The 23,408-nt window shown below is 47.0% G+C and overlaps 1 protein-coding gene across 15 annotated transcripts in view; it reads left to right on the top strand.

The window, feature by feature from the left end:
- Positions 469-23,408, top strand: part of MBD1 (methyl-CpG binding domain protein 1) — a 61,753-nt gene continuing 38,813 nt past the window's right edge. Inside the window, exons 1-18 of one of the 15 annotated variants that reach the window (XM_013974366.2) lie at positions 469-683; positions 1,915-2,048; positions 8,464-8,578; positions 8,666-8,832; positions 8,914-8,996; positions 9,160-9,200; positions 9,572-9,718; positions 9,809-9,937; positions 10,117-10,191; positions 10,321-10,440; positions 10,524-10,592; positions 11,155-11,322; positions 11,663-11,962; positions 12,056-12,193; positions 12,536-12,667; positions 12,753-12,814; positions 18,782-18,956; positions 22,689-22,918. In XM_013974366.2, the coding sequence (XP_013829820.2) occupies positions 1,939-2,048; positions 8,464-8,578; positions 8,666-8,832; positions 8,914-8,996; positions 9,160-9,200; positions 9,572-9,718; positions 9,809-9,937; positions 10,117-10,191; positions 10,321-10,440; positions 10,524-10,592; positions 11,155-11,322; positions 11,663-11,962; positions 12,056-12,193; positions 12,536-12,667; positions 12,753-12,814; positions 18,782-18,956; positions 22,689-22,918 (2,261 nt within the window). In that variant the 5' untranslated portion in view covers positions 469-683; positions 1,915-1,938. Of the gene's footprint in view, positions 684-1,914; positions 2,049-8,463; positions 8,579-8,665; positions 8,833-8,913; positions 8,997-9,159; positions 9,201-9,571; positions 9,719-9,808; positions 9,938-10,116; positions 10,192-10,320; positions 10,441-10,523; positions 10,593-11,154; positions 11,323-11,662; positions 11,963-12,055; positions 12,194-12,535; positions 12,668-12,752; positions 12,815-13,915; positions 16,635-18,781; positions 18,957-22,688; positions 23,354-23,408 lie in introns of those variants that run through there. The other 14 variants (XM_018039491.1, XM_018039490.1, XM_018039488.1 and 11 more) reach the window with 14 other exon arrangements.

Raw genomic sequence — 23,408 nt, 5'->3', positions numbered from 1 at the left:
TTTCCGAAACACTGTCTTTAGGTTTAGAGCCCTCAGGTTGGAACAAATAAGATTTCCTATTTCTCCTTTAGACCGACCACTTCTTCATTTATCCTTGACAGGAGGAAGGATAGAGCACATGTGCAAACAAGGTTAAAGAGTGGGCAAAGAGGGCTTACAGACCCAGCCTTTTCCACCCCTCCCTCTTAGTTACCTCTTGTGGGGACCGCCACTAACAGACTAAATCCAATCCCAATCCTCCTCCTCCCCTCAGGTTGGGATAGGAAAGCACACGTGACCACAAGCTGGGCGGAGGAGCTCAAGCGGGGTGCGCAAGCTCTGCGGCTTTCTAAAGAGGCGCGAGCCTCTTAGGACGTCAGTGCGCAAGCGCAGCAGGCCGCGTCTAAAGGGGCGCGCTTCGCCGCCGGACTCAACACGCAAGCGTGGAGCTTTCCTGCTCACGACCCACGCTCCGGGGTATTAGGGCGCAGGCGTCCCGCCAGGGGGCGGAACCCGAGAGAGGGACAGCGGATTTCCGGTTCCTGGAGCAACGAACGGCCGAGGCGACGACAGCTACAGCTTCAGAGGAAGCGGCTGCGGAGGAGGAAGGCGAGGAGCCGGAGAAGGCGGGAGCCACTGGCGGGATTCTCGCCATGGGTCCGCGGACCTAGAACGGTGGAAGGTTCCGGCCGGGAGCCGAGCTGGTGAGACGGTCAAGGGGGGTAGAAATGGAGACCGCTCAGGCGGAGAATGGGGAAGGGTTGAGGCTCAGAACGCTGACGGAGAGCAATGAAGGGCCCTCGGGCCTATGAGTGGGAGGAATGGCGGCCTCGGAATATTGAAGGGAGTCTTGGGAAGATTTAGGCGGAGGACAGGGAGGACTAGGGGCCCCGAAGGCTGACAGGTGGAAGTGTCGGGCTCTTGGGCAAGGACCCAGAGGCATGGGGAGGATCCGAACGCTGAGGGGAGATATCGGGGCCTCTCGGGTTGAGGAGAGAGAAATGGGGGTCCAGGATGCTAAAGGGAAGAAATGAGCGGCCCTCGGGCTAATGACGGGGAGAAATGAGGAGTTGCAATGCTGAAAGGGAGGGGCGGGGGTCTCGTATGGAGGACGATAAGAAATAGGGGACAGAACGCCAACAGTTAGGGATGGCTTGGTCTTGGACCAAGAGGAGAGGAATGGGGTGGGGGGTTCAGATGCTAAAGGGAGAAATCAGAGTGTCTCAAGCTGATGAGAGTAACGGAGGGTGAGGACTCCAAAGGAAACTTGTTAATTGCAGAAGAGGAAAACAGGGAGGGTTCGGAGACTTGGGAAGCAGTTGGGACTCAAAACACTGACAGAGAGAAAGTGAGATGGGGAGGCGTTAGGAGAGGGGACCGAGGGAATGAGGGGCTGTTCAGGTCAAGGATGCAGGGGAGCTGGGTATTCTTGGGCAGAGGACGGGGAAATGGAGGCAGTACTACTGAGGTAGAAGGATAAGAGGACAGCAGACAAGAAAGGAATGGGAGGGTTAAAAGACTAACAGAAATTAGTGACTCTTGGGTCAAGGAAGGGAATGAATGGGAGGTTAGGATACTGAGCTAGCTAAGTCCTGTGGAGGCCTTTCGCACTAGAGATGGGAGGAATGCGGTCTCTGGCTGAGGCTAGGGAGGTACTGGGGATTAGGACGGTGAGAGTGAGGAATGCGTTGAGGATGGGGACCCTTGGGTTGAGGATGGGGCTGCCAGATCAAGAAGCGGGGGGGATGACAAGCTCCTGGGCCCAGGACAGGGAAGAATGAAGTGGGAATGGGGCTTTACCCTTTCTTATGTTGGCCAGTTGCTTGTGGCAGGTCCTAGTCTTAAACAAGCATGAATGGAAACACAGGTTTGTGTGGCCTGGGGCACAACATGTCTAAAGCCTCAGTTTTTCCCACTGCCCCTTCTGTGTTGCAGGCGGCTACTTCTTCCGTGGTCCCCATGGCTGAGGACTGGCTGGACTGCCCAGCTCTGGGCCCTGGCTGGAAGCGCCGTGAGGTTTTTCGCAAGTCAGGTGCCACCTGTGGACGCTCAGACACCTACTACCAGAGGTACTGGGTGGGTTGTGGACAAAGGGGTTAGGGCTGAACTTGGTTAGGCAGGGTGAAATCAGGGGTGTGTGATTAGATTTATGGGTATGCATGTACAGTTGATCCTTATTATCTGAAAGGTTCTATATTTGAAGATTTGGTTATTTACTAAGATTTGTTGTTTGTACCCCCGAAGTCATACTCAACTGTGTTTTCATGATCATTTGTGGATATGCACAGAGCAGCGAAAAATAGGTCGCCTGATGCCTGCATTCCCAGCTAAGATTCAATGAAGATTTCTTAAATTAGCTCTCAAGCTGTAAACATGTATCCTTATTGAGGGCTACTTAGTGTTCTGTTTTTTTGCACTTTTTAGTGGTGATTTTGCTCTGTAGAGTTGCCCCCGAGTGTAGTGTTGAAGTGCTGCCAGTGATCTAAGTGCAGGAAGTCTGTTTTGTGCTATATGGAGAAAATGCATGTTAAATAAGCTTTGTTCAGGCATGAGTCGCAGTGCTGTTGGCTGTGAGTTCAATGTTAATGAATCAGAAACGCAGTATATCTAGAAAAAAAAGAGGAAATTAGCCAATTAGTATGTAAGGCTGCTCCAGGAAATGCTAAAGTAATGTCGGTAGTACATGATGAAGCTAAGGAAAAGGTGAAAAAGTGGCTAAATCTGTGGATCCATGAGATGGTGACCAGGGTTTCGTGGACAGTGTGGTGAAGCCAAAAGCAAAGGACAACGGCTGTCATGTTCCCAGGGTTACAGAAACAGTAAGCCTGTTTCAGCTGGTCCTGGCTAGCTCACACGTTTCCAAAGGTGATACTTTGTGAAAAATGTTAAATTTGCAAGTGAGGCAGGTTCTGAAGATAAAAGAGTCCATGGAAGAATTTTTAAAAACACCTGATAGGTGCTATACAGGAAAAGGGTTATGAGGAAGAGTAGGTTTTCAGTGCTGACGAGGCTGGCTTGGTTTACAAGGACATTGACAAAGGAACCTGTATAACACAGATGGTTTCCAAAACTGCTATTGTTAAATCATTCAAAGACCATGTAGTTAATTATTTGTAAGAGGATTATATTAAATGAGGTGTCTTTAAACAGAAATACACATAAAACAAGGTAATATACTGATTGATTGCAAAAATGTGACCAGAGGCTTACAGGAACCTAACCTGTAGTTCTCCTAGGAGCAGTGATTCTGTACTCACTAATTCAGTGTTCAAAGTGACTTTATAGAACCGAATTACTGTGAATAATGAGAATTGACTATAAACACATGAAAATATGTGTTTATAAAAAAGTTACATTTTAGGATTTGAGGTCTTTTAGAATATGTTAGTCATGTAGTTATTACATTTTCTAAACTTTTTGTGTGTAAGTTGTTCTTTGCTTAGAGGAATGTAGTAAAATTGTAACTAGAATTACATTTATTTATATGCTTATAAATAAGCATTTTTATGTCTATATTGTACATTTATTCATGTATTTACAGTTTTTATAAAACTTTCAAAATGAGTGCAGTGATTGAGAATAGAAGAGGCCAGAGGTTTTACCAAAATTAGGGCAAGATAGCAAGTGAGTGTGTTTCAGTTTTGGAGGTGCCAGTAGGAGATATGGGACCCCTAGGTCAGAGGTGACAGACAGTTCATTCCTCACTGCATCAGTAGTATCCTTACGTCAGTTCCCCAAATGCCAATTCCCACAGGGTGACGTGAAGAGGGCTACTTAATTAGCATCTGCACATGCACGCTTGTGGGAAAGGAACTCCGAGCTTAAGGAATCCAATCTTTAATAATGTTAGGACAGTAAGGATGCCTTCCTTGCTCTGGAAGAACACCCTATCTCTTATCTTCCAAGGCTGATGCTGTACACACATCCTTGAAAAGATAGCTCCTTGCAAAGGGCAGTCAATGTCTCTCTTGCAAGACGTGCAAAAATGTGAGTGACCTGTGGAGTGTTGTCTCCCAACATCAGTGACTTATGCTTTGTTTTGTATGTACTTGCATTTATTTGTTTACACCTGTATTTGTATGTATATTGTTTGTACACATACACTTGACCCTTGAACCATGTAGGGATTAGGGGAGCCAATCCCCTGTGCAGTCAAAAATACACATATAACTTTTGACTCCTTAAAAGCTTAACTACTAATAGCCTACTGTTGACTGGAAGCCTTATCAATAACAAATCATTGACTAACACATACTTTGTATGGTGTATGTATTACATACTGTATTCTTGCGGGAAAATAAGCTAGAGAAGAGATTAAAGAAACTCATGTGGGAGTTCCTTGGTTGCCTAGTGGTTAGGATTCTAGGCTTTCACTGCCATGGCCCAGGTTCAGTCCTTGTTTGGGGAACTGAGATCCCGTAGACTGAGTGGTACAGCCCAAAAAGGAGAAAATCATAAGGAAGAAAAAGTTCATTCACAGCACTGTATGTATTTAGCAATACATTAAATTTACATCATCTGTTTACAGGATAAGTTGTCTGACTGTCAAGTGCCTACATTAATATTATCTTATATGACACAAGGCATCGTAGATCTTATACATATTACTAATACCTGATATCAAAAATGAAAATATAATATGAAAAATTTATGTTTATTTACAGGTATAACAATTCATGCATTGATAACTGAGAAGGAGCAATATGGTTGCTTTCTGGTAGCCTAGCCTGTACAGTAATAAATAAATTGTTAAAAGTTTATATGGCATACAGTATTATAATCATGTTTATGATACAGTGTTGTTACATTGGTGCATTTTTGGTTTTTTTCAAGCCACTTACCTGTGATGATAGGCACAGGGAGTGAGGCACACTGTATGGTAATGTAATTCTTTGACAGCATAGTTATAAAACAGTAAGAAAATTAACACGTTATTAATTTTATGTTAAATACCATTCACTTATAAATACCTGAATAAAGATAGGCTATCCATTTTGAGTCTTGCATAGATGAATACGTGGGCCATGATGATGATGGTGACACAGAAATGTCTCATACAGTTCTTCTTTTGTTTTGGTTGCGCTGGGTCTTGGTTGCTGCTCGGGGGCTTTTTCTAGTTGTGGCAAGTGAGGGCCGCTCTTTGTTGCTGGCATGGACTTCTCATTGTGGTGGCTTCTCATGTTGCAGAGCACAGGCTGTAGGTGCCTGGGCTTCAGTAGTTGCAACACACAGGCTTAGTTGCCCCACGGCACGTAGAATTTTCCTGGACAAGGAATCAAAACCCATGTCCCCTGCATTGGCAGGCAGGTTCTTAACCACTGGACTACTAGGGAAATTCTCATACAGTTCTTGCCTTAAAATTGTTAGATTTTCACACAAAGACACTCACCCACAAATGTGTAAGTATTAACAGTATTAACTGCACAGCCTGGTTAAATATTTACTATTTATTAAGTGGAAGTGGATCATCACAAAGGTTTTCATCTTTGTCATCTTCACGTTGAGTAGGCTAAGGAGGAAGAGAAAGGGGGTTTCGTCTTACTGAGGAGGGGTGGCAGAGGCAAAAGGAGGAGGTGGGGGGAGGCAGGAGAGGCAGAAACACTTGGTGTAACTTTATAGAAATGCACTGTAATTTCTCTCTGACTTTTTTGCTTTTTCAATTCTCCAAAAATGTTTCTACGTTGTCTCAATCTTTCTTCCTGTGTTTGCTTTAATTTTAGTGCCCATGTTATATAAAATAAAAAGTGGTCTTGAATATCAGAACCCTTCTGCTGGATTGTCTAATAACAGTTTTTTTCTGGTACTCTTCCTTCATCTTCTTCATTATCTGGTACTAGTTCAGCAGCAGTCATCTCCATCAAGTTGTCTTGTGTTAATTCCTCTGATGTGGTGTCTATTAGCTTGAGTCCAAGATCGATGTCTTGAAACTCTTCATTCCCTCCCGGACTTTTTGCCATATCCACAATCTCTTTCATGATTTCCTTGATTGACTTGGCTGTAAATTCTGGGAAGTCATGCACAACATCTAGACACAGATTTCTCTAGCAGGAAGTTATTGTTTTGTACTTGATGACTTTCACACTCTTTTCTATAACGAAGATGGCATCTTCAATGGCATCCAGACTTTTAGGATGTTTTGTCTATGAAGATTCTCTTCGATAGTGTTGTCAGTTCTTTTCATAGAATTCTGCGAGTAAGGAGCCATAAGGGTCCTTTATGACCCTCTGATCTAGAGGCTGAATTAGAGACATTGTGTTTGGTGGCAAACAAACCACTTCGACACCTTTGCTGTTGAATTCATGGGGTTCTGGGTGGTCAGGGCATTGCCCAGTATCAAAAGAACTTTAAAAGCTGCCCCTTAACTGGTGAGGTACTTCTTGACTTCCTAACAGAGCATCAGTGGAACCATTAAAAAAAAAAAAATGGTTCTCACTATCAAGACCTTCTTGTACAACCAAAAGACTGGCAGCTGGTGTTTATCTTTTCGCTTCAAGGCTTGAGGGTTAGCAGCTTTATTAGTAAGGGCAGTCCTGATCATAAACCTGACTGCATTTCCACAAAACTATAGAGTTAGTTTATCCCTTCCTGCCTTAAATCCTGGTGCTCTCTTTTCTTTCTTACTAATAAATGTCCTTTGCACCTTTTTTTTTTTTTTTACTTTTCAGAATAGGGTACTTTCATCTCCATTAAAAATTTGTTCAGGCAGAGAGCCTTTCTCCTCAGTGATTTTCTTAGTGGCATTTGGGAACTTGTCTGCTGCTTCCTGGTTGGCAGAAGCCTCTTTTTCTGTTATCTTGGTGTTTGTAAAGCCGAACCATCCTTTGCTGGCATTGAATTCCCCAGCTTTAGAGCCTTCACCTTGCTTTTGCTTTAAGTTGTCATATAATGACTTTTTTTCAAAACTTGTTGTAATTTATAGGTATGACTTTCTTATAGCCATCATGCATCCACATAAAAGCTACATTTTCAGTACAAGATAAAAACGTATTTTGCAAAAAGTACAAGGTTTTTGAGCTGCTGGCATAGTTGCAGCGACAGTTTCTGAATTTTCTTTGTTTTCCTTCCTTCCTTTTTTTTTTTTTTTAAATAATAGTCCTTATAGTGGATGGCTTCCCTGGTGGCTCAGATGGTAAAGAACCCGCCTGCCATGCAGGAGACCCAGGTTCCATCCCTGGGTCAGGAAGATCCCCTGGAGAAGGAAATGGCAACCCACTCCAGTATTCTTGCCTGAAGAATTCCATGGACAGGAGAGCCTTGTAGGCTGTAGTCCATGGGGTTGCAAAGAGTCAGACACGACTGAGCAACCGACACTTTCACTTTCACTTTATACTGGATTCATTAATCTTGAATTGGTGGGCACCCACAGCTGCAGACCTCAATCTATGGTACATGTCAAGCTATTCAGCTTTTTCCTGTAATGTTATGACTTTTCTCTGCTGCTTGGGAGCACTTCCAGTATCACAAGTGACACTTTGTTACGGATCCCAAGGTGTTATTAAAAGCTTACAGTATTGCACTAAATACAGTGAAAATGACATGGGAAAAACTACTGCAAGTGGTCACTTTCTGCTGTGATGCTCAATTTTATGGAGAAACAAACTGCTCACAGAGATGATTAGCCTTCCATGGCATTTAAAGTAAATACTTCAACACCTGAGTTTGCTGCAGCAGCAACAGGAGGTGGCTGTGAGATGACTATAGTAGTATGATACGTGCTACAGTTGATTTTGTGCAGTTATGATATAATATTGCATCTTTATTTTTGTTTACATTTCTGTTGACTGCAAATGGTACCACATATGATCTTAAGTATTTGTGTACATGTTTTGGTAAATTTTAACTTTTTATAATAGACTTCATATATATATCTTATGGTGGTAAATGATAAAATAGATTAGTATCTACATATATTTTATGCATTCATGGCACACCTTTTTCTTAATTTTTTCAATATCTCTAGGCTACATGATTCATCAAATTGTTTTAAGTAGTCACAAATCTCCAAAAACTTTTTCAGTAAATTTATTGAAAAAAATTCATGTGTAAGTGGACCTATGCAGTTTGTACATGTGTTGTTCAAGAGCCAGCTATATTTAAAACATGTTTTTTTCTTGTATACATTTTGTTTGTGTACATAGTATGTAATGTTAATATATGTATGTTATTTAATTAATTGGTGTTGCTACTTGTATTTCCTTTCACTTGAATGCCGGTAGTAGCACACATTATAAATCTGTGCATATCCATTTACATTTATCTTATTTATTAATCTTTGTCTACATGCTGGCATTTATACACCTTTTATATTCCAGCTGTTTGGAGTTATTTGGGATAGTTTCTTGGTTGGGGTTCATAGGTTGATCCCAGGCTGCTTCCTGTATCCCACCAGCTCTACAGGCCTCTTCAGCAGCCCTGTGGAAGGGTTGTGTGGGTGGAGTGGCAGTAGCTCCAGCTAGGTACCAACCTGTCCTGGCCCATCCCCAGCCCCACAGGAGACAGGATCCGAAGCAAAGTTGAGCTGACCCGATACCTGGGCCCTGCATGTGATCTCACCCTCTTCGACTTCAAACAAGGCGTTCTCTGCTATCCATCCTCCAAGGTACTGTACAGTCTGGAATACTCGGGCGTGGGTGCTGAGCCTCCTGACACCCGCCCACTGGTCTCCTGCCCTTGCTCTTATCTCCAGGCCCACTCCTTGGCCATCACCAGCAGGAAGCGGAAGAAGCCTTCAAAGCCAGCCAAGGCTCGGAAGTGTCAGGTTGGACCTCAGAAGAGTGAAGTCAGGAAGGAGGCACCAAGGGATGACACCAAGGCTGACACTGACACAGTCCCAGCTTCACTTCCTGCCCCTGGGTGAGTGTTGAGCTAGAGCCAAGTCCGTGAGGGTTCTTTTTGGGGGTGCACTCGGCCCCACACCCATGTTTCCCATCCTAGGTGCTGTGAGAACTGTGGAATCAGCTTTTCAGGAGATGGCACCCGAAGGCAGCGGCTCAAGACTTTGTGCAAGGACTGCCGAGGTGAGGGGCCCCTGGGGCACTGGGAGGTAGAGCTGGAGCAGCCTCGGTGTCAGGCTGGCATACAGATACCTGGCTGGGGGCTGAATGGTAGATGACAGGGCAGAGGGAGTCATGAGGTCAGATACCTGATGCTCCTTTAACATTTCTCTCTCCCTCCCTGCAGCACAGAGGATCGCTTTCAATCGGGAGCAGAGGATGTTTAAGGTAAGCACAGCCTACTTCCTCCTCACAAGTGTGCGGTGGGAGCAGGATGTGACAGGGGCTGGTCGGAGTCTGAAGGAACAGTGATGGATCCACTGGGTTGTCAGGGTCATTTTGTAGGGAGCTGGCTGCAGGCAGTCGACAGTAATGGAAGTTAATCAGTAGACACTGTGATAAGGGTCACGGGAGAGTAGACGTTGTTTACGGCCTCAGTGATGGTGGCTAATCACTAGTTACTAGACAGTGATGAGGCAGATGGGGGACCAGCAGACATGGTGATGGGGGCCAATGTGGGGTCAGCAGACACGTGAGGGGCAGTGCTCCTGGAGCCACTCCGCTTGGACCCGTGACCTTGCCCCACCCATTCCTGGCAGCGTGTGGGCTGCGGGGAGTGCACGGCCTGCCAGGTAAAGGAAGATTGTGGGGCCTGCTCCACCTGCCTCCTGCAGTTGCCCCATGATGTGGCCTCGGGGCTGTTCTGCAAGTGTGAGCGAAGACGGTGCCTCCGCATTGTGGAAAGGGTGAGTCAGGCAGCTGGGGTGGGCCCCAGGCTCACCCATGCTCCTGGCCCTCAGCCCTGGCCCCACGCTTCACACCTCCGGCCCCCACAGAGCCGAGGGTGTGGAGTGTGCCGGGGCTGTCAGACCCGAGAGGACTGTGGCCGCTGTCGAGTCTGCCTTCGCCCTCCCCGCCCTGGGCTCCGGCGCCAATGGAAGTGCGTCCAGCGGCGCTGCCTCCGGGTAAGTCAGAATGGAGGGGCCAGTGGGGGGTGCAGGTGGGGGGTGGGGCAGAACTTACTCTGCTGTTGAAGCTGCTGCTGCTTCCTTCTTTCCAACCAGCCTTGCCCTCCTCATGTCTTCTTTTCTCCCCCTGCTCACACTCACCTCTCTGGCTTCACCTGCCTGCCCCTGTCTGCCAGCACCTTGCTCACCGTCTCCGTCGCCACCATCAGCGATGTCAACGACGCCCTCCCCTCGCTGTGGCTCCCCCTGCTGTGAGTGCCCCAGCCCTCACTCTGCCTGCCTGTCCCCCTTGTATGCTATCTGTACACCTGAGGGGAGGGCGGTGGTCTGTGTCTGCCTGGTGCCGCCAAGCCTAAACTTGCCTTCTGCCTTTCTCTCAGGGTAAACACGGCCGCCGTAGGGGAGGCTGCGACTCCAAGGTGGTGGCCCGGCGGCGTCCACCCCGAGCCCAGTCACCGCCTCCACCTCCCCCACCTCAGCCTCCAGAGTCTCCGGAGCTGGTGAGGCCCTGGTGGGCAGGGGGATGGCACAACCGTAACCTCACCGGCTACCTGCCCTGACCCCACCCCATTTGCCTCTGCAGCACCCCAGAGCCCTGGCCCCCTCGCCTCCTGCTGAATTCATCTATTACTGTGTAGACGAGGACGAGCTAGTGAGTGGCCTCACCCTACCTGAATAAGCCTAGACTCTCCCAGGGCGCTTGGTTAACCCAAAGAAGCAGATGCTGCAATGGGCCTCGTAGGGGAGTAGTAAAGTACAGTGATGGATACTAGTATGGGCTGAGCAGACAGTGGGGTAGGAACTAATATGGGACCCCCCAGGTGAAGTGACAGGACCTGGTGTCAGATGAACCAACGCTCTGATGGGGCTCGCAGAGGAAAAGCTGGCACAGTGCCCGAAGTCTGCATAGGATGAGCGGGCGCAGCGATGGGAACTAATGGAGTGTCTGCAAAATTCTGCTGGAGGCGGGGGTCAGAGACGTTATCTTGGTAGCTAGTGGGGGACCAGCAGATAGAACAATGGATACCATGTTGAAGCAGCCACCGTCCTCATGGTATCAAGGGCCTTCCAGGACAGTGATACCGCCTGGCGCTGGACTCGCAGACAGGAGGTGTGACTAGTGGGAGCCAGTTCCCTCCAGCGGGGCTGGTAGACGAGCAACAGGAGCAGCACTGTTACTATCCTAGTGACAGCCCTGCACCCCCTGTTCCCAGCAGCCTTACACAAACCGTCGGCAGAACCGCAAGTGTGGGGCCTGTGCAGCCTGCCTGAGGCGGACGGACTGTGGCCACTGTGACTTCTGCTGTGACAAGCCCAAGTTTGGGGGCAGCAACCAGAAGCGCCAGAAGTGTCGTTGGCGCCAGTGCCTGCAGTTTGCTATGGTGGGTGTGGCAGGAAGGGGCTGGTGGGTGGGAGGAATAGTGCCAGTCTCCCCCTCATGCCCCTGCCACCCGATGCCTGGGAGGGGCGGGCCGGCCTGGTGGGTCCTGTAGCTTCAGAGTGGTGGGTGGGGCAGTGGGTTTGTCACCAATTAGCAGACATTGTGCTGGGATAAATGAGGAAACTGGGAGGTACTTCATTGCCAATAGGAGACTCATAGCCTGTGTGATGAGGGGCTTGTCCATAAGGAGATTCCGCGCTGGGACTAACGGGGTTGGGCGCGTCAGTCGGGGCAGGGTAGTATTGTACCTGGTGGCCATAACAAGCCACCTCTCCTCACAGAAGCGGCTTCTGCCAAGTGTCTGGGCAGGGTCCGAAGATGGGGCATCACCACCCCCAGCTCATCCTCATCGAAAGAGGCCTGGCTCTACTCGAAGGCCTCATCTGGGTCAGACCCTGAAGCCTCCCTTGGCCACACCGGCAGCTCAACCAGACCGAGCCCAAACTCCAGTGAAGGAGGAAGCAGGCAGTGGCTTTGTGCTGCCCCCACCTGGCACTGACCTTGTGTTCTTACGGGAGGGCGCAAGCAGTCCCGTGCAGGTGCCTGGCCCAGCCCCGGCTTCCACAGAAACTCGGTTGCAGGTGAGGGTCCCGCCTTATCCTGCCCTTCCCAACCCCGCCCAGCCTCGTGCAGGGAAGCTGGGACCAAGTCTGCTGCCATCCTCCTTCACACAGGAGGCCCAGTGCCCTGGCCTGAGTTGGGTCGTGGCCTTACCCCAGGTGAAGCAAGAGAAGGCGGATGCCCAGGAAGACTGGACACCGGGCACAGCCATCCTGACTTCTCCTGTATTGCTGCCTGGCTGCCCCAGCAAGGTGGGGGTCAGTGATGGGTGGTCTGTGAGCAGAGTGATGGGGAGCCGTGATGGTGATTCTTTGAGCACAGTAATAGGCGTGCTGATGACAGCCTCTCACAGAATTATCCTGCCTGTCTGACAGGTGCCTCACCCTCCCCAGGCAACTAGTTTGGCCTGCTTTGCTGCCCAGTTAACAGGAAAATGGAAATCTGTGAGGAATGGGAAAGGTCTGTAGACAGAGATGGTTTTTCTGTGCTCAGGTGTGACGGAGTGTCAGCACAGGGACAGGTTGGTTGGTAGGGACACTTTCCCCAGGCCAGCCCTGCCCTTCTGACAGCTGCCCATTTCCCACCTCTCCCAGGCAGTAGACCCAGGCCTGCCATCAGTGAAGCAAGAGCCACCTGACCCTGAGGAGGAGAAGGACGACAACAAGGCTGACTCCACCTCTGACTTGGCCCCAGAGGAGGAGGCAGGAGGGGCTGGCACGCCCGTGGTCAGTGCTGGGGGACGCCCCACCCTGTCCTGACCCTGCTGTAGGCCCACCAGTCATGTTGACCCTGATGTTAATTCTTCCCCAGATCACGGAGATTTTCAGCCTGGGTGGAACCCGCCTCCGGGACACAGCAGTCTGGTTGCCAAGGTGTGCCCCACACTGTGAGGGGTCGGGATGGCAGTGGGGGGTGGGGTTCTGGCCAGATGTGGCCCCTGAGTCGTGAGAGCAGCCAGCATTTTGGCATGGGGTAGTGGGAGGTAAAGGCCCCATACAACTGGTCACCATCAGTGATGGAGTGTGTGCAGGACCTTAGAGATTTCTCCTGAGGTCTGGGCCAGGGCTCTCCTTGAGAAGGGTTACAGCAGGTGATGGTGGGAGAGGAGTTGGTGCCCTGTGATAAGATTGGAAAGAAAAGGGAAGATAAGGAAAGCTTTTCCCCTGTATTAAGAAAAGCCATAGGGGTCAGACTTATAAATTCTTATTCAGAGAATCATCATTTGGGGTCTTGAAGGCCTGTGGAGTTTCCAAGAGATGAATGGGTGGGCTGGTCAGTGGGGAGTGGTGAGGAGATCTGGTCCTGAGATGGCTTTGTGATTGGGGCCCACACACAACTGAAGTAACCTCAGTGGAAGGAATCAGGCTGTGTTTCTTGAGATTTTCTGGAGCCTGTTGAGGTCATTAACTGTTCCAGCTGCTGCACAGAACTGTCCCTACAGGTGTGGCATTGGAAGGAAGGATAGGGAGGTGGGAGGACTGTAGGACTGGGCTGGTGGGAGGAGATCAGGGGAACACTGCCTCCTGCAGGACTGCTGAGAGCCCTGACCAGAGCCCAGACAGGCAACGTAAACTGTTGACCTGACCCCTGGATTCCTTTGTTCTTGCAGACTAGTGTCTGCAGGCCAGAAACTGCTCCACCTGTACTTGGGCGAGTAGTGGGGTACTGATTGAGACCCTGCTGGGCACACAGTGGTGAATCAATGACCCTGAGAGGCTTATCTTTCAGGAGACATAGGATTCCTGCCTTCAGGGAGCTTATAATCCAAGTGGTGACACCGTTTCCTCTACGCATGAGATCATTACGTATTAACAGAAAAGTAATGATGGGCTGTGTTGTCTGCAATAGAAGATTGCAGAAGAGAGGGAAGGGATAATCAGGGGGAAATGGAAGAGTAGGAAATGGTTTTGTGATGCTTCATTTTGCACATAGGGAACCTCATTCAACATACAGACCTGCTCCCTCTTCTCTAGGTCCAAGGACCTTAAAAAACCTGGAGGTAGAAAACAGTAGACTGGAGGCTTCTGCAGACTGTAGGACTCAAGGTGATATTTACAGACCGACTTTATCAGAGACAACACTGATCTGCTCAGAGGCTGGACCATAGATGGATTGCCAGGGCTTGTGTGGGAGTCAGTAGGAACTGGGAAAACCTACCAGCAAGCCAGAGGAGCAGGCCTGTTCAGTACTCTGAGCTTATAGAGGAAATAAGCAGAAAAGGAAGACAAAGAGTAGGAAGCTTGTGCATCTCCTCCAACCAGTGTAAACCCCAGGAGCCTGAGTGTCATAAGAAGTGTGGATATTAAAGATGGGGGAGCTGGGATGGGAGAGCTGACGTGATTAAAGCCACCTTCGGCCTAAACAAGCCATCATCATAAATAATTCTGAATGGATTTGGATGAGACCTGGTAGTGTCTCTAAACATTTCCTCAGGGAGACAGCAGTTCGGAATGTATTGGGAATGTAATGTGAATAAATGAGGAAAGGAACTGCTATTCGTTGAGTTCCTCCCATGGACCTGGTTTAATCCTCAAAAACATCTTTTTAGAACGGCTTGATTGTGCCCATTTTTGCAGAAGGGAAAATGAGATTCAGAGAAACTAAATAATCTGTCCAGTGTCGAACAGCTAGTATCAATAGAGCCTAAGATCAAGGTCAAGCCCAGGTTGTAAAAGCCTTGTTTTTAAGTTAAGCCACTAAACTGTTAACTGTAACCTGTATCCAGTAGTGTGTAATAGTGTCATATTAACAAGTTTCCAGTGACGTTACAAAGCTGGATTCTTGTAAGCATAATAACCCCTTACAAAGCTGCTGCCCCTGGGGTGGCATAGGAAACACCAAGACAGTGTGGATCGTGCCACCTTGTCAAAGCACGCATGCCTCCTGAGACTGGGTTATTCCCAGGCCTTGGGTGCCACATAGGGTTCCTCAAACCTAAAAGGGCATCTTTCCCCACGGCTGATGCTTACCATCACTCCCTATCCTCAGCCAAAGCAGTCTTCAGAGTGAAAGCTCCTGGCCTGGCTCCTGTTTCCTCGCAGCTTGCCTCCGCTCTCCCTTGCTGACCTTTGTACTTGGTTTCTACTCTCATCCTGTCTTCTAGGAGTCTGAGCTCCTGCTTCAAGTCCCGCCTAAGGGCCAGGCTTGGCTCAGCCCTGCCTCACTTTCCAGTTCTTCATAAAGTGCCAAAAAGATTACATGTGTGATTCATTACTTAGCTTTACTGGGCTGGGACTGAGTGCCGGCCTCCTGAATTTTGTAGCCTATGTGCCTCCCTTGCTTACTGTAGTCCCAGCCTTGCAGCTTTAGATAATTCAGAGGTAGATTAAGCATTTCTCTAGTTTAACTCATTGTACAGCCCTCTGCCATCCTTTTCTGCTCCTTCCTTTGCCTTACCCTACTTATTTCGGCCAGAGTCAAGACTGGATAATTTTCTCATACTGTTTTGCTCCCTCCCAGGATCCAACCACCCAATTCTCATATTCTGGTGGTATTTTGACAGTGGTGCCCTAAATGAAATTTGAGAATAGCATTCTGACTCATGAGATAAGTCTGGTTACTGTGTGTGTCAAGATACAATCAGAAAAGCAGCACTACTAATATAAAGATTTCATATATGTGTGTATATGTATATATAAATATGTATATTATCTTAAGGGATTTATTGTAGGTGATTTGATCTTATGCAATTGTGGGAGCTGGTTGAACAGTCTGTATAAGGCTGTTGTCTTTGCATCTAATGTTGGAGCTTGAAGTCTGCAGGGCAGGCAGTCGAGAAGGAAAGATGGATGTAAAATGTGGGAGACGGAGGACACACTGGCGCCCACGAGCACGAACTGGAAACCACAAGGATGGCCTGAAAGCCATGTCAGCCTCTCACCACCTCCAACTTCAGTGATGTGGGTGTCCTGCAGAAGAAGCTGGTGCCCTTCATCACAGAGTTAAATATGCATCTGGTCCAGGAATTAGAAAAGCTGAAGGAAGATCCTGGGGAAGGTGGAGCAGCTGCAGGCCTGGCTGCAGGCCTGACTGTTGCCCCATACCAACGAGGTGAGCCAGCAGATAATGACGTGTGAACTGCAACAGTGCCTGGTGCTCCTGCATCAACCTTCCGAGCGTGCTGCTGCTTCGCATCTGCCCTCCAGTTACCAGCAAAATCTCTCGTGGCCTGTCCTAACTGGAAGCATGCAGGGAAGGGGATACTGGGCAACGTAACCTAGTCAAGGTGACATGTTACAAAGCCACCGTGCCATGAATCAGCTCCTAAGGGTCTCACAGCTCACCTGAGGATAACTTGGTAAAGCTGCGTTGCTGAAAATGCAAAGCTGAAGACCATGGATTTCATGGTGACCCCAGCAAGTACAGAAATTCTGTCAAGCCCATCCAGAAAAAAACTTGCTGTTCTGGGCTATTTTTGTGTCATTCGTTCAGGTATTGAGAACCTGATCCATGGTAGGCACTATACTTAATACTGAGATTCAGGAATGAAAAAGATATAGTCCATGCAGTTTTATTAAATACATCAATATGTATTTACAAATGGTGAATGAATTTCCAACTTTATCGTGGAATTTAATGGTGAAAATACAGAATTGAGGAAACTGTTGGGAGGACAGCCCTTGCGTGACCTTGTTGGGGCACAATAGACATTGGAAATATAGTTTATTCTATTTTAAAATTATTTTTAAATGATTTTTATTGTCCCGTTTACTGATTTATATATACTTAGTGTTTTGGGGGGGAGTATCTTAATGGTGCTTAAGTGTTGATAGACTGCCTCTGAGAAACTGGTATAGAAAGTGGGTGGCAAGATCAAAGTCAAGTTCTATTCGAGGATCTTGGGTGAATCAGTTCTTCTAGATCCCCGTGGAGGTTGAGACTTGGTTGTCACGCCAAGGCCGGTCCCGCCACCCTCCGAATACGCCCACCAGGGGGCGCTGGCGCCCGGACCCTGGTCCTCCGGCCAGGGCTGGACAGACGGCGGCCTCTCAACTCCCTGTCCCTGGGGCGTGGCCTCCCCTGGGCCGAGGCGGTCCAGAATCAGCGCAGAGGGAAGCCGACTCCCCTCTTCACGGTGGCTCCACGGGGGAAACCGAAGCGGGATTAAATTACGGGACACGCCCGGGGTGAGGACGCAGCGCGAAGAGCTGAGGACCGGCGCCGGGACGTTGCACGGCCGCCGGTTGTCGCCGAGAGTCCGCTTCCCATGTCGCTGAAAATTCACGTTGACGGGACCCTCCAGGCTGTGGACCTCGGAGGTTCCCAACGGGCGCCCGAGAATCTGGCGGTTACCAAACCCCGCCCCTAGGCCGAGGGCGTCACCGCCCTTCTGAGGGTGTGGTGTCACCAGACCAGACCAGCCAGCGGGCCAGGCACCCGTGGGAATCGAAGATCCAGCATCTAGCCCTCAGGACCCGGTCCAGGGAGCGGAGACGATCGTCTAATTTCTTTTCTTTCTTTTGTTTCAGGCTACGTAAACTCTTAACAGTAAATGAAAATGAGTATTTTACCGAACTGCAATTAAAAGAAGAAGCATTATAGGAGATAAAAGGCAAAATGAAAATTATTAAATTTCAAAAGAGAAGAGACGTTATTTTGTGGCTGAAAAGCTGGACGAACAATTCAGGAAATGGAGCCCAAACCTAGAAACATGCCGCATACAAAATCCGAAGTGGGCGGATTATAAATGATTAGGGAATGCTGATTTATAGTAAATTGCGGTCTTAAATTGGGATACGCAGTACTAGTTGTGCTTTTATTACACGTCAGTGACCTACTAGGTGCTGATTTTTTCCTGTTAAAGCTCTATGTTCATCCCCGTTGCAGAAAGAGTACCAAAATGTCATTTGACTTTTTAGGTATTACCTACTACTATTTGTAGCTCAGCTGGTAAAGATTTCGCCTGCAATGCAGAAAACCTGGGTTCTATCCGTGGGTTGGGAAGATCCCCTGGGGAAGGGAGAGGCTACCCACTTTAGTATTCTGGCCTGGAGAATTCCATGAACTCATAGTTCATGGGGTCGCAAAGAGTCGGACAAGTTTTCGACTTTGGTTCACTCACCACTTTGCTCTTGAGCGGAAGTTCAGCTGTAGTCTCCACCTGTGTTGAGGGCCCCTTTTAGGTTGCCTCACCTGTGTTCTTTTTTTTTTTTTTCCTGCCTGGGATCCGGAATGCCAGAGCCTGATCACCGAAATTCTGATCCACATCCTGGCCCCGGTCTTTATTGTGCCCAGTCAGGTCGTGCCGCTGCGCCCCCATCCTAGGGTTCCTCAAGTGTAAGCCCTGGTTTCCTGGTTTTATTAACAAATTTGTCACTACTGGTTGGGTTAGCTGACAAACCAGTTAGGTGCTCTCAGCTTGTTTTAGCTGTAGGATGAGGATAACCCGCTGCTCCATCAGTCAGGTATTTGTGAGACTGAAAGGCTTTATGTGTGAAAATACCTTACAAATTCCTGTAAATAACTACACGAATAAGGTGGTCCAGTGATGATTTGCCCTGAAGGTTAACTTAGAGATGCCTCAAAATTTGACCATCATACAAAGTGTCAGCTAACTTTTCTCATGCTTTTAGACATTACAGGATATAAATAGCAAAGTCAGTTGGAATGTAATTAGATCTTCGACTTCTTCGGGTTAAGGAGGCTTTTTTTTTTTTTTTTTCTTTTTTGGCTATATGATGAATCCTAGAAAGGGAGCGAGGTCGGCGGGAGGCCTGGTCAAGGGCGGGGTGAGGACTGCGCAGACTCAGCTCTTCCACTCCAAGAGGAAGTTGCGAGTGCCCGCGTCTGTGGTCACCATGGTAACGGAACCAACTTCCGCCCCATTCACCTGTCCCTAGCCCCCCGAGACGCAACCAGACCTGTGCATCGCACAAGCTCGTCCCGCCGGTAGCTGTGGTTGGGGAACCGCGGCGGACACCGTCCCCAATCCGAGGAAGCTCCAAAATGTACAGCCAGCGGTTTGGCATCGTACAGAGAGAGGTTAAGGGGCCCACTCCCAAAGTGGTGATCGTGGTAAGCACGGGATATGTGTGTGGGATCCCACCGTTTTCTGTATCTTCCCCCATCTCAGGACCCAACCCAGCCTTGGCCCCCAGCAGGGGTTCTCAAGGGAAGCAGGTGCCTGAGGCAGTAGTTTGAGTTTTGAACGAGGGAAGAAAAAGGTCTCTTGCCTAGCTCTCCCTATCCTTCCCGTCCCCGCGTCAGTTGTATTTAGCTTCTGTATTTGGAGAATCACCACTGGCGATCTTGAAGGTTGAAGATCTCGAAAGACTTTTAGAAGAGGTCGTCCCCTTGAAATGCGGACTGTGTGTCAAGGAAAGGGCGCTGGGTCAGGTGGCAGGAAATCTGGGGTCTGGGCTGGCAGTGATTCAGCTGTACGGTCGGGACTAGTTCCATAAGCTTAGGAAAACCGTCTGTTGAAGAGTGCTGGACTGTGGGGGGTTTGAGTGGTCTTAGGGCCCTTCCTCTGCTGACTTAGCTATAACAGAAGCATACCTGCCGGCCTGGGAATAGGAGGTTGGTTGCCTTTAAGGCAGCGGTGGTGGTAGGAGACCAGGGGAACACTGTCCTGCAGAATTTGATGAGCGCTGCCCAGAACCTCAGACAGTTGGTCCACGCACCTGCGTTCCTTTGCTTCTACACACTAGTTTCCACAGGCCGGAAACCCTCCATGTGTAGGTAAGCAACGATAGAGGTATCACGTGAGTCCCGGCTGTGTGCACAGCTCTGTGGAAGATACAGGGGTGAATACTTTGACCCTGGGAGATTTCACTTTCTCTAAAAGTTTGATCCTTGCCTTCAAACTGCTTATCATCTAACTGCAGAAACAACTTGCTCACGCCCCAAATCGTTAAAGATTAACACACTGTGCCAGCGCAATTGATAACGGTGTGCTGTCTTGTCTGTGTTGGGACACTGGAAGGAAGATCAGAATGATAACGATATAATCTTGTGCTCTGTAGTGCACGTAGCAGTTGTCAGTCAGTTATAGACCTGCTCCCTCTTCTTCAGGTCCAGGGACTGTAGGCTCTGGGTTTGGAAATCAGTAGACTGGAGTCTTCTACAGTCTGTAGGGTTTGAGGTGATTATTATTTTCTTTATGAGGGACAGAAGTGGATGTTCTTTGGGTTCTGTATCTGAACCCTGAGCTCAGCTGGGGTCCTGGTCAGGTGACATTCCTTGTGTCAGAAAACAATAAGGATTTCCATACCACCAAACCAGAGAAGCAGGCCTACTGAATATTCTACGTTTATAGAAGAATAAGGAGGAAAGGGAAAAGGTCAGAGCTGGTGTATCTCAGATATCAGAGTGTGATAAAAAGTGTGGATGTTAGAGGTTGTAGAGTTGTGACGGGAGAAGAGTTAAAACCACCAGAGATGGGACTTGAATGCTAAACAGTTTCTTCAAGGGAAGGTGGTGAAAGGTGTAATGTCTGAGGTGATGAAGCAGCAAAAGGAGCAGCTGTTCGGTGAGTGCCTCCTAGGGACCCAGTTGTTTACTTCTTGAAATAGTTTTTTTTTAGGAAGCCATTTGTTTTGCTCTTTTTGACAGGTGAGAAAACTGAGACTCAAAGAGGTCAAGTAACTTGCTCAAGATCCCACAGTTATCAGTAGAGGCCAGAATCAAACCTCAGCTTGTAAGATGTTATTCTTTAAGACATTAAACTGTAACAGGAGAAACTAACTTGAGAGGTTACAGTAACAAAAGCTTTCAGTGACCTTGAAGGTACAGGGTAGTTATTAAACCCATTATTCCAATTTTACCATGGTTTAAGATTTGCAGTGTTCAGTATGGTGGCCACTAGCCACAAATTTGAGCACTTGTAATATGTCTAGAGTCACATATTGAGACAATAATATTTTTGATATATTGGTTAAATAAAAATATATTAAAATTAATTCCCCCTGTTTCTCTTTATTTTTAAAAATATAGCTACATCAAAATGTTAAATTGCAGATCTAGTTTATATTTTTTTTCTTTTAAAGAGTACAGGTTTTGAGTACATAATGCTGAGACGCATGGATTGGCACCATCTTGTTTGGAAACTCCAGATCTTACTTTATTCATCCAGAGACAAGGTCCTCACTGACCACAAAGTCCTTCCTACCCCGGATGCCAAGGCCTTAAAGGGCTTCCTAATTCCCTGCTACTGCTCAGTCTGTTTCTCGCTGCCCTCCACTGCTATTTCCTCTTTAGTCAAAATGTACCTCAGAGCCTGATTCTTGCCCTGATGACTTCAGACAGTTGACTCCTGATGACCTTGGTGCTTGGTTCCTGTTCTCAGCCCATCTGTCTCTACTAGGAGCCTGAGTGTGTCCTGCTCAGGGTGCAGCCTTGACCCAACTCTGCTTTGTTATCACTGAATCTGCGTTCATAGGATGCCATACATATTAGACAACAGTAGTTTCTTAACTACATCTAGGCTGTAAATAATTTCAGTATGAATTAGCTACTTCCATGATGTAACCTTCGACATCAACTTCTGTCTCCAACCTACCTCAGCTTTGTATTATCTTGTTCAACTATTCTGGGCACCCATGTGTATACCCCAAACCTTGAATCTTTTCAGGAAGCTATCTTCAAATGTTGATTTCCTTTCCTTAGGAGACTCCTTTACCAAGTTGCAATGCCAGTATTCTGGTAACCCAGACAATGATGCTCTCAGTGTAAATGATCAGACTGACTCTGTGCCTCAAGTTAAAACCTTTGTTGCGGTGCATCAGCACACCAGAGTCTGACTGCTCACCTAAGGGTGATTTGATAAACCTGGCTGAAAATACAAAGCTCAAAACCATGGATCTCATGGTGGCCCCAGGAGGGGCAAGAGTCACATCAAGCCCACCCATGAACAGTTTCATTCATTCATTCATCTTTCTTCTTCATTCGTATTGAGAACTTGATGCTGGTAGACATGCTTCATGCTAGCAATGCAGAAATAGAGAAGATATAGCATATGATTTTAGCAAATGTGTCAATATTTATTCACAATGGTGTATGCATTTCCAACTCTTTTGATGAAAGTTTGTATAAAATGAACATATTCACAGAAATTCAAGTTAATCCCAGAATGTCAGGAGCACAGCTCTTACATTAAACTTCTGGGGACAGTAGAAATAGGAATCAAATTCTACCATTAGTTTTGGGGTTTTTTTTTTTTTTCCTTTCCTTCTTTCCCCTTCTCCCTTTCTGTCTTCCTTACTTCCTTCTTAGTAAAGCATATTTCACTGTTACAACTTGTTATGTATATCCTATATACTTAGTGAGTAGTTTACTTTAATTGAAAGAATTTTGATGGTGGTAACTATGTTGTCAGAGCCCTGAAAAGCAAGGTGGGATAGTAGGTGGCAAGATTAAGGTCAGGAATTAGAAGACCTTTAATTCTTGTTCTACCCAGTTCTACCCTCACTACTCAGAGCACTTTGGGCAAATAAATTAAGTCTCTGATTTGATTAGATAATCTCTGGAGTCCCATTCAAATTTTTGACTTTATAATTCCATGAACTTTTATTCAAATGAATTTTATTTATTTGAGAAATAGTTGAGACTGATTTGATGATATCTTAGGTACAGGTTTCAAATAATTTAAACAACTTACATCTTAGACACTTAAGTTGTTTATAGTTATAGCAGGATATTAGTTTTATATACCAAGTTTTGTTTAATATGGGTATTGGATTAACTGAAAATATGCAGTGGATTTTGGGTCTATCATAAGTGATACTTGCTTTTCTTTTTTTGTTCCAGAGAGCCAAGCCTCCCAAAGTCCAAGGAGCTGAGCATCATCTGGAAAGAATCCAACACAGTCATCAGAAACATCATGCTATCTTGGCCTCCATTAAGTCAATCGAGCGGGATCGCTTGAAAACTGAGTGGGAGCAGCACAATGACCGCAAGTTTGTGGACAGTCTTGTGAAAGCAAGAGTCAAGGATGCCGTGCAAGGGTTTATCATCAACACTGAAGAAAGGCGGAATAAGTAAGGCTTAAAACCTGGCTCATCCAGACTCTGAGATATTGCTGAAACCAGAGCCTGAGATTGACCAATCAAAAATCAAGTGAATTTTTATAGTAAGGATCATGGCTGAGCTATTCTTATTCCTACCAAACCAATAGCTTATTTTTATTTTCACTTGTGATAACCTATTGATAGAAATCAAAAGAACATATTGTATCATGTTTTGTTATTATAATTAAAATCTTGCTCATTTTGCTTTTTTTCTTGAAATATAAATCACATATCTCATCTGTACGTGATCAAATAAGATGTGGCATAGATTAGTCCCTTTATTGCTTCAGGTGACAACTTATTTTATGGAATACCGTAATGATCTTTCCTTCTTACAAAATTTACAACTGAACATATACTTCTGAAATTGAATTTAACAAAATAAAAACCAATTAATGAAATGGTGCATGTAGCATGACAGTTTTAATTCCTTTGCTTGTTGTTGTCATTTTGTTTTGTG

The sequence above is a fragment of the Capra hircus genome, chromosome 24 (assembly GCF_001704415.2).
Source record: "Capra hircus breed San Clemente chromosome 24, ASM170441v1, whole genome shotgun sequence".
Taxonomy (NCBI): domain Eukaryota; kingdom Metazoa; phylum Chordata; class Mammalia; order Artiodactyla; family Bovidae; genus Capra; species Capra hircus.
This window is presented reverse-complemented; position numbering and strand designations above follow the sequence as displayed.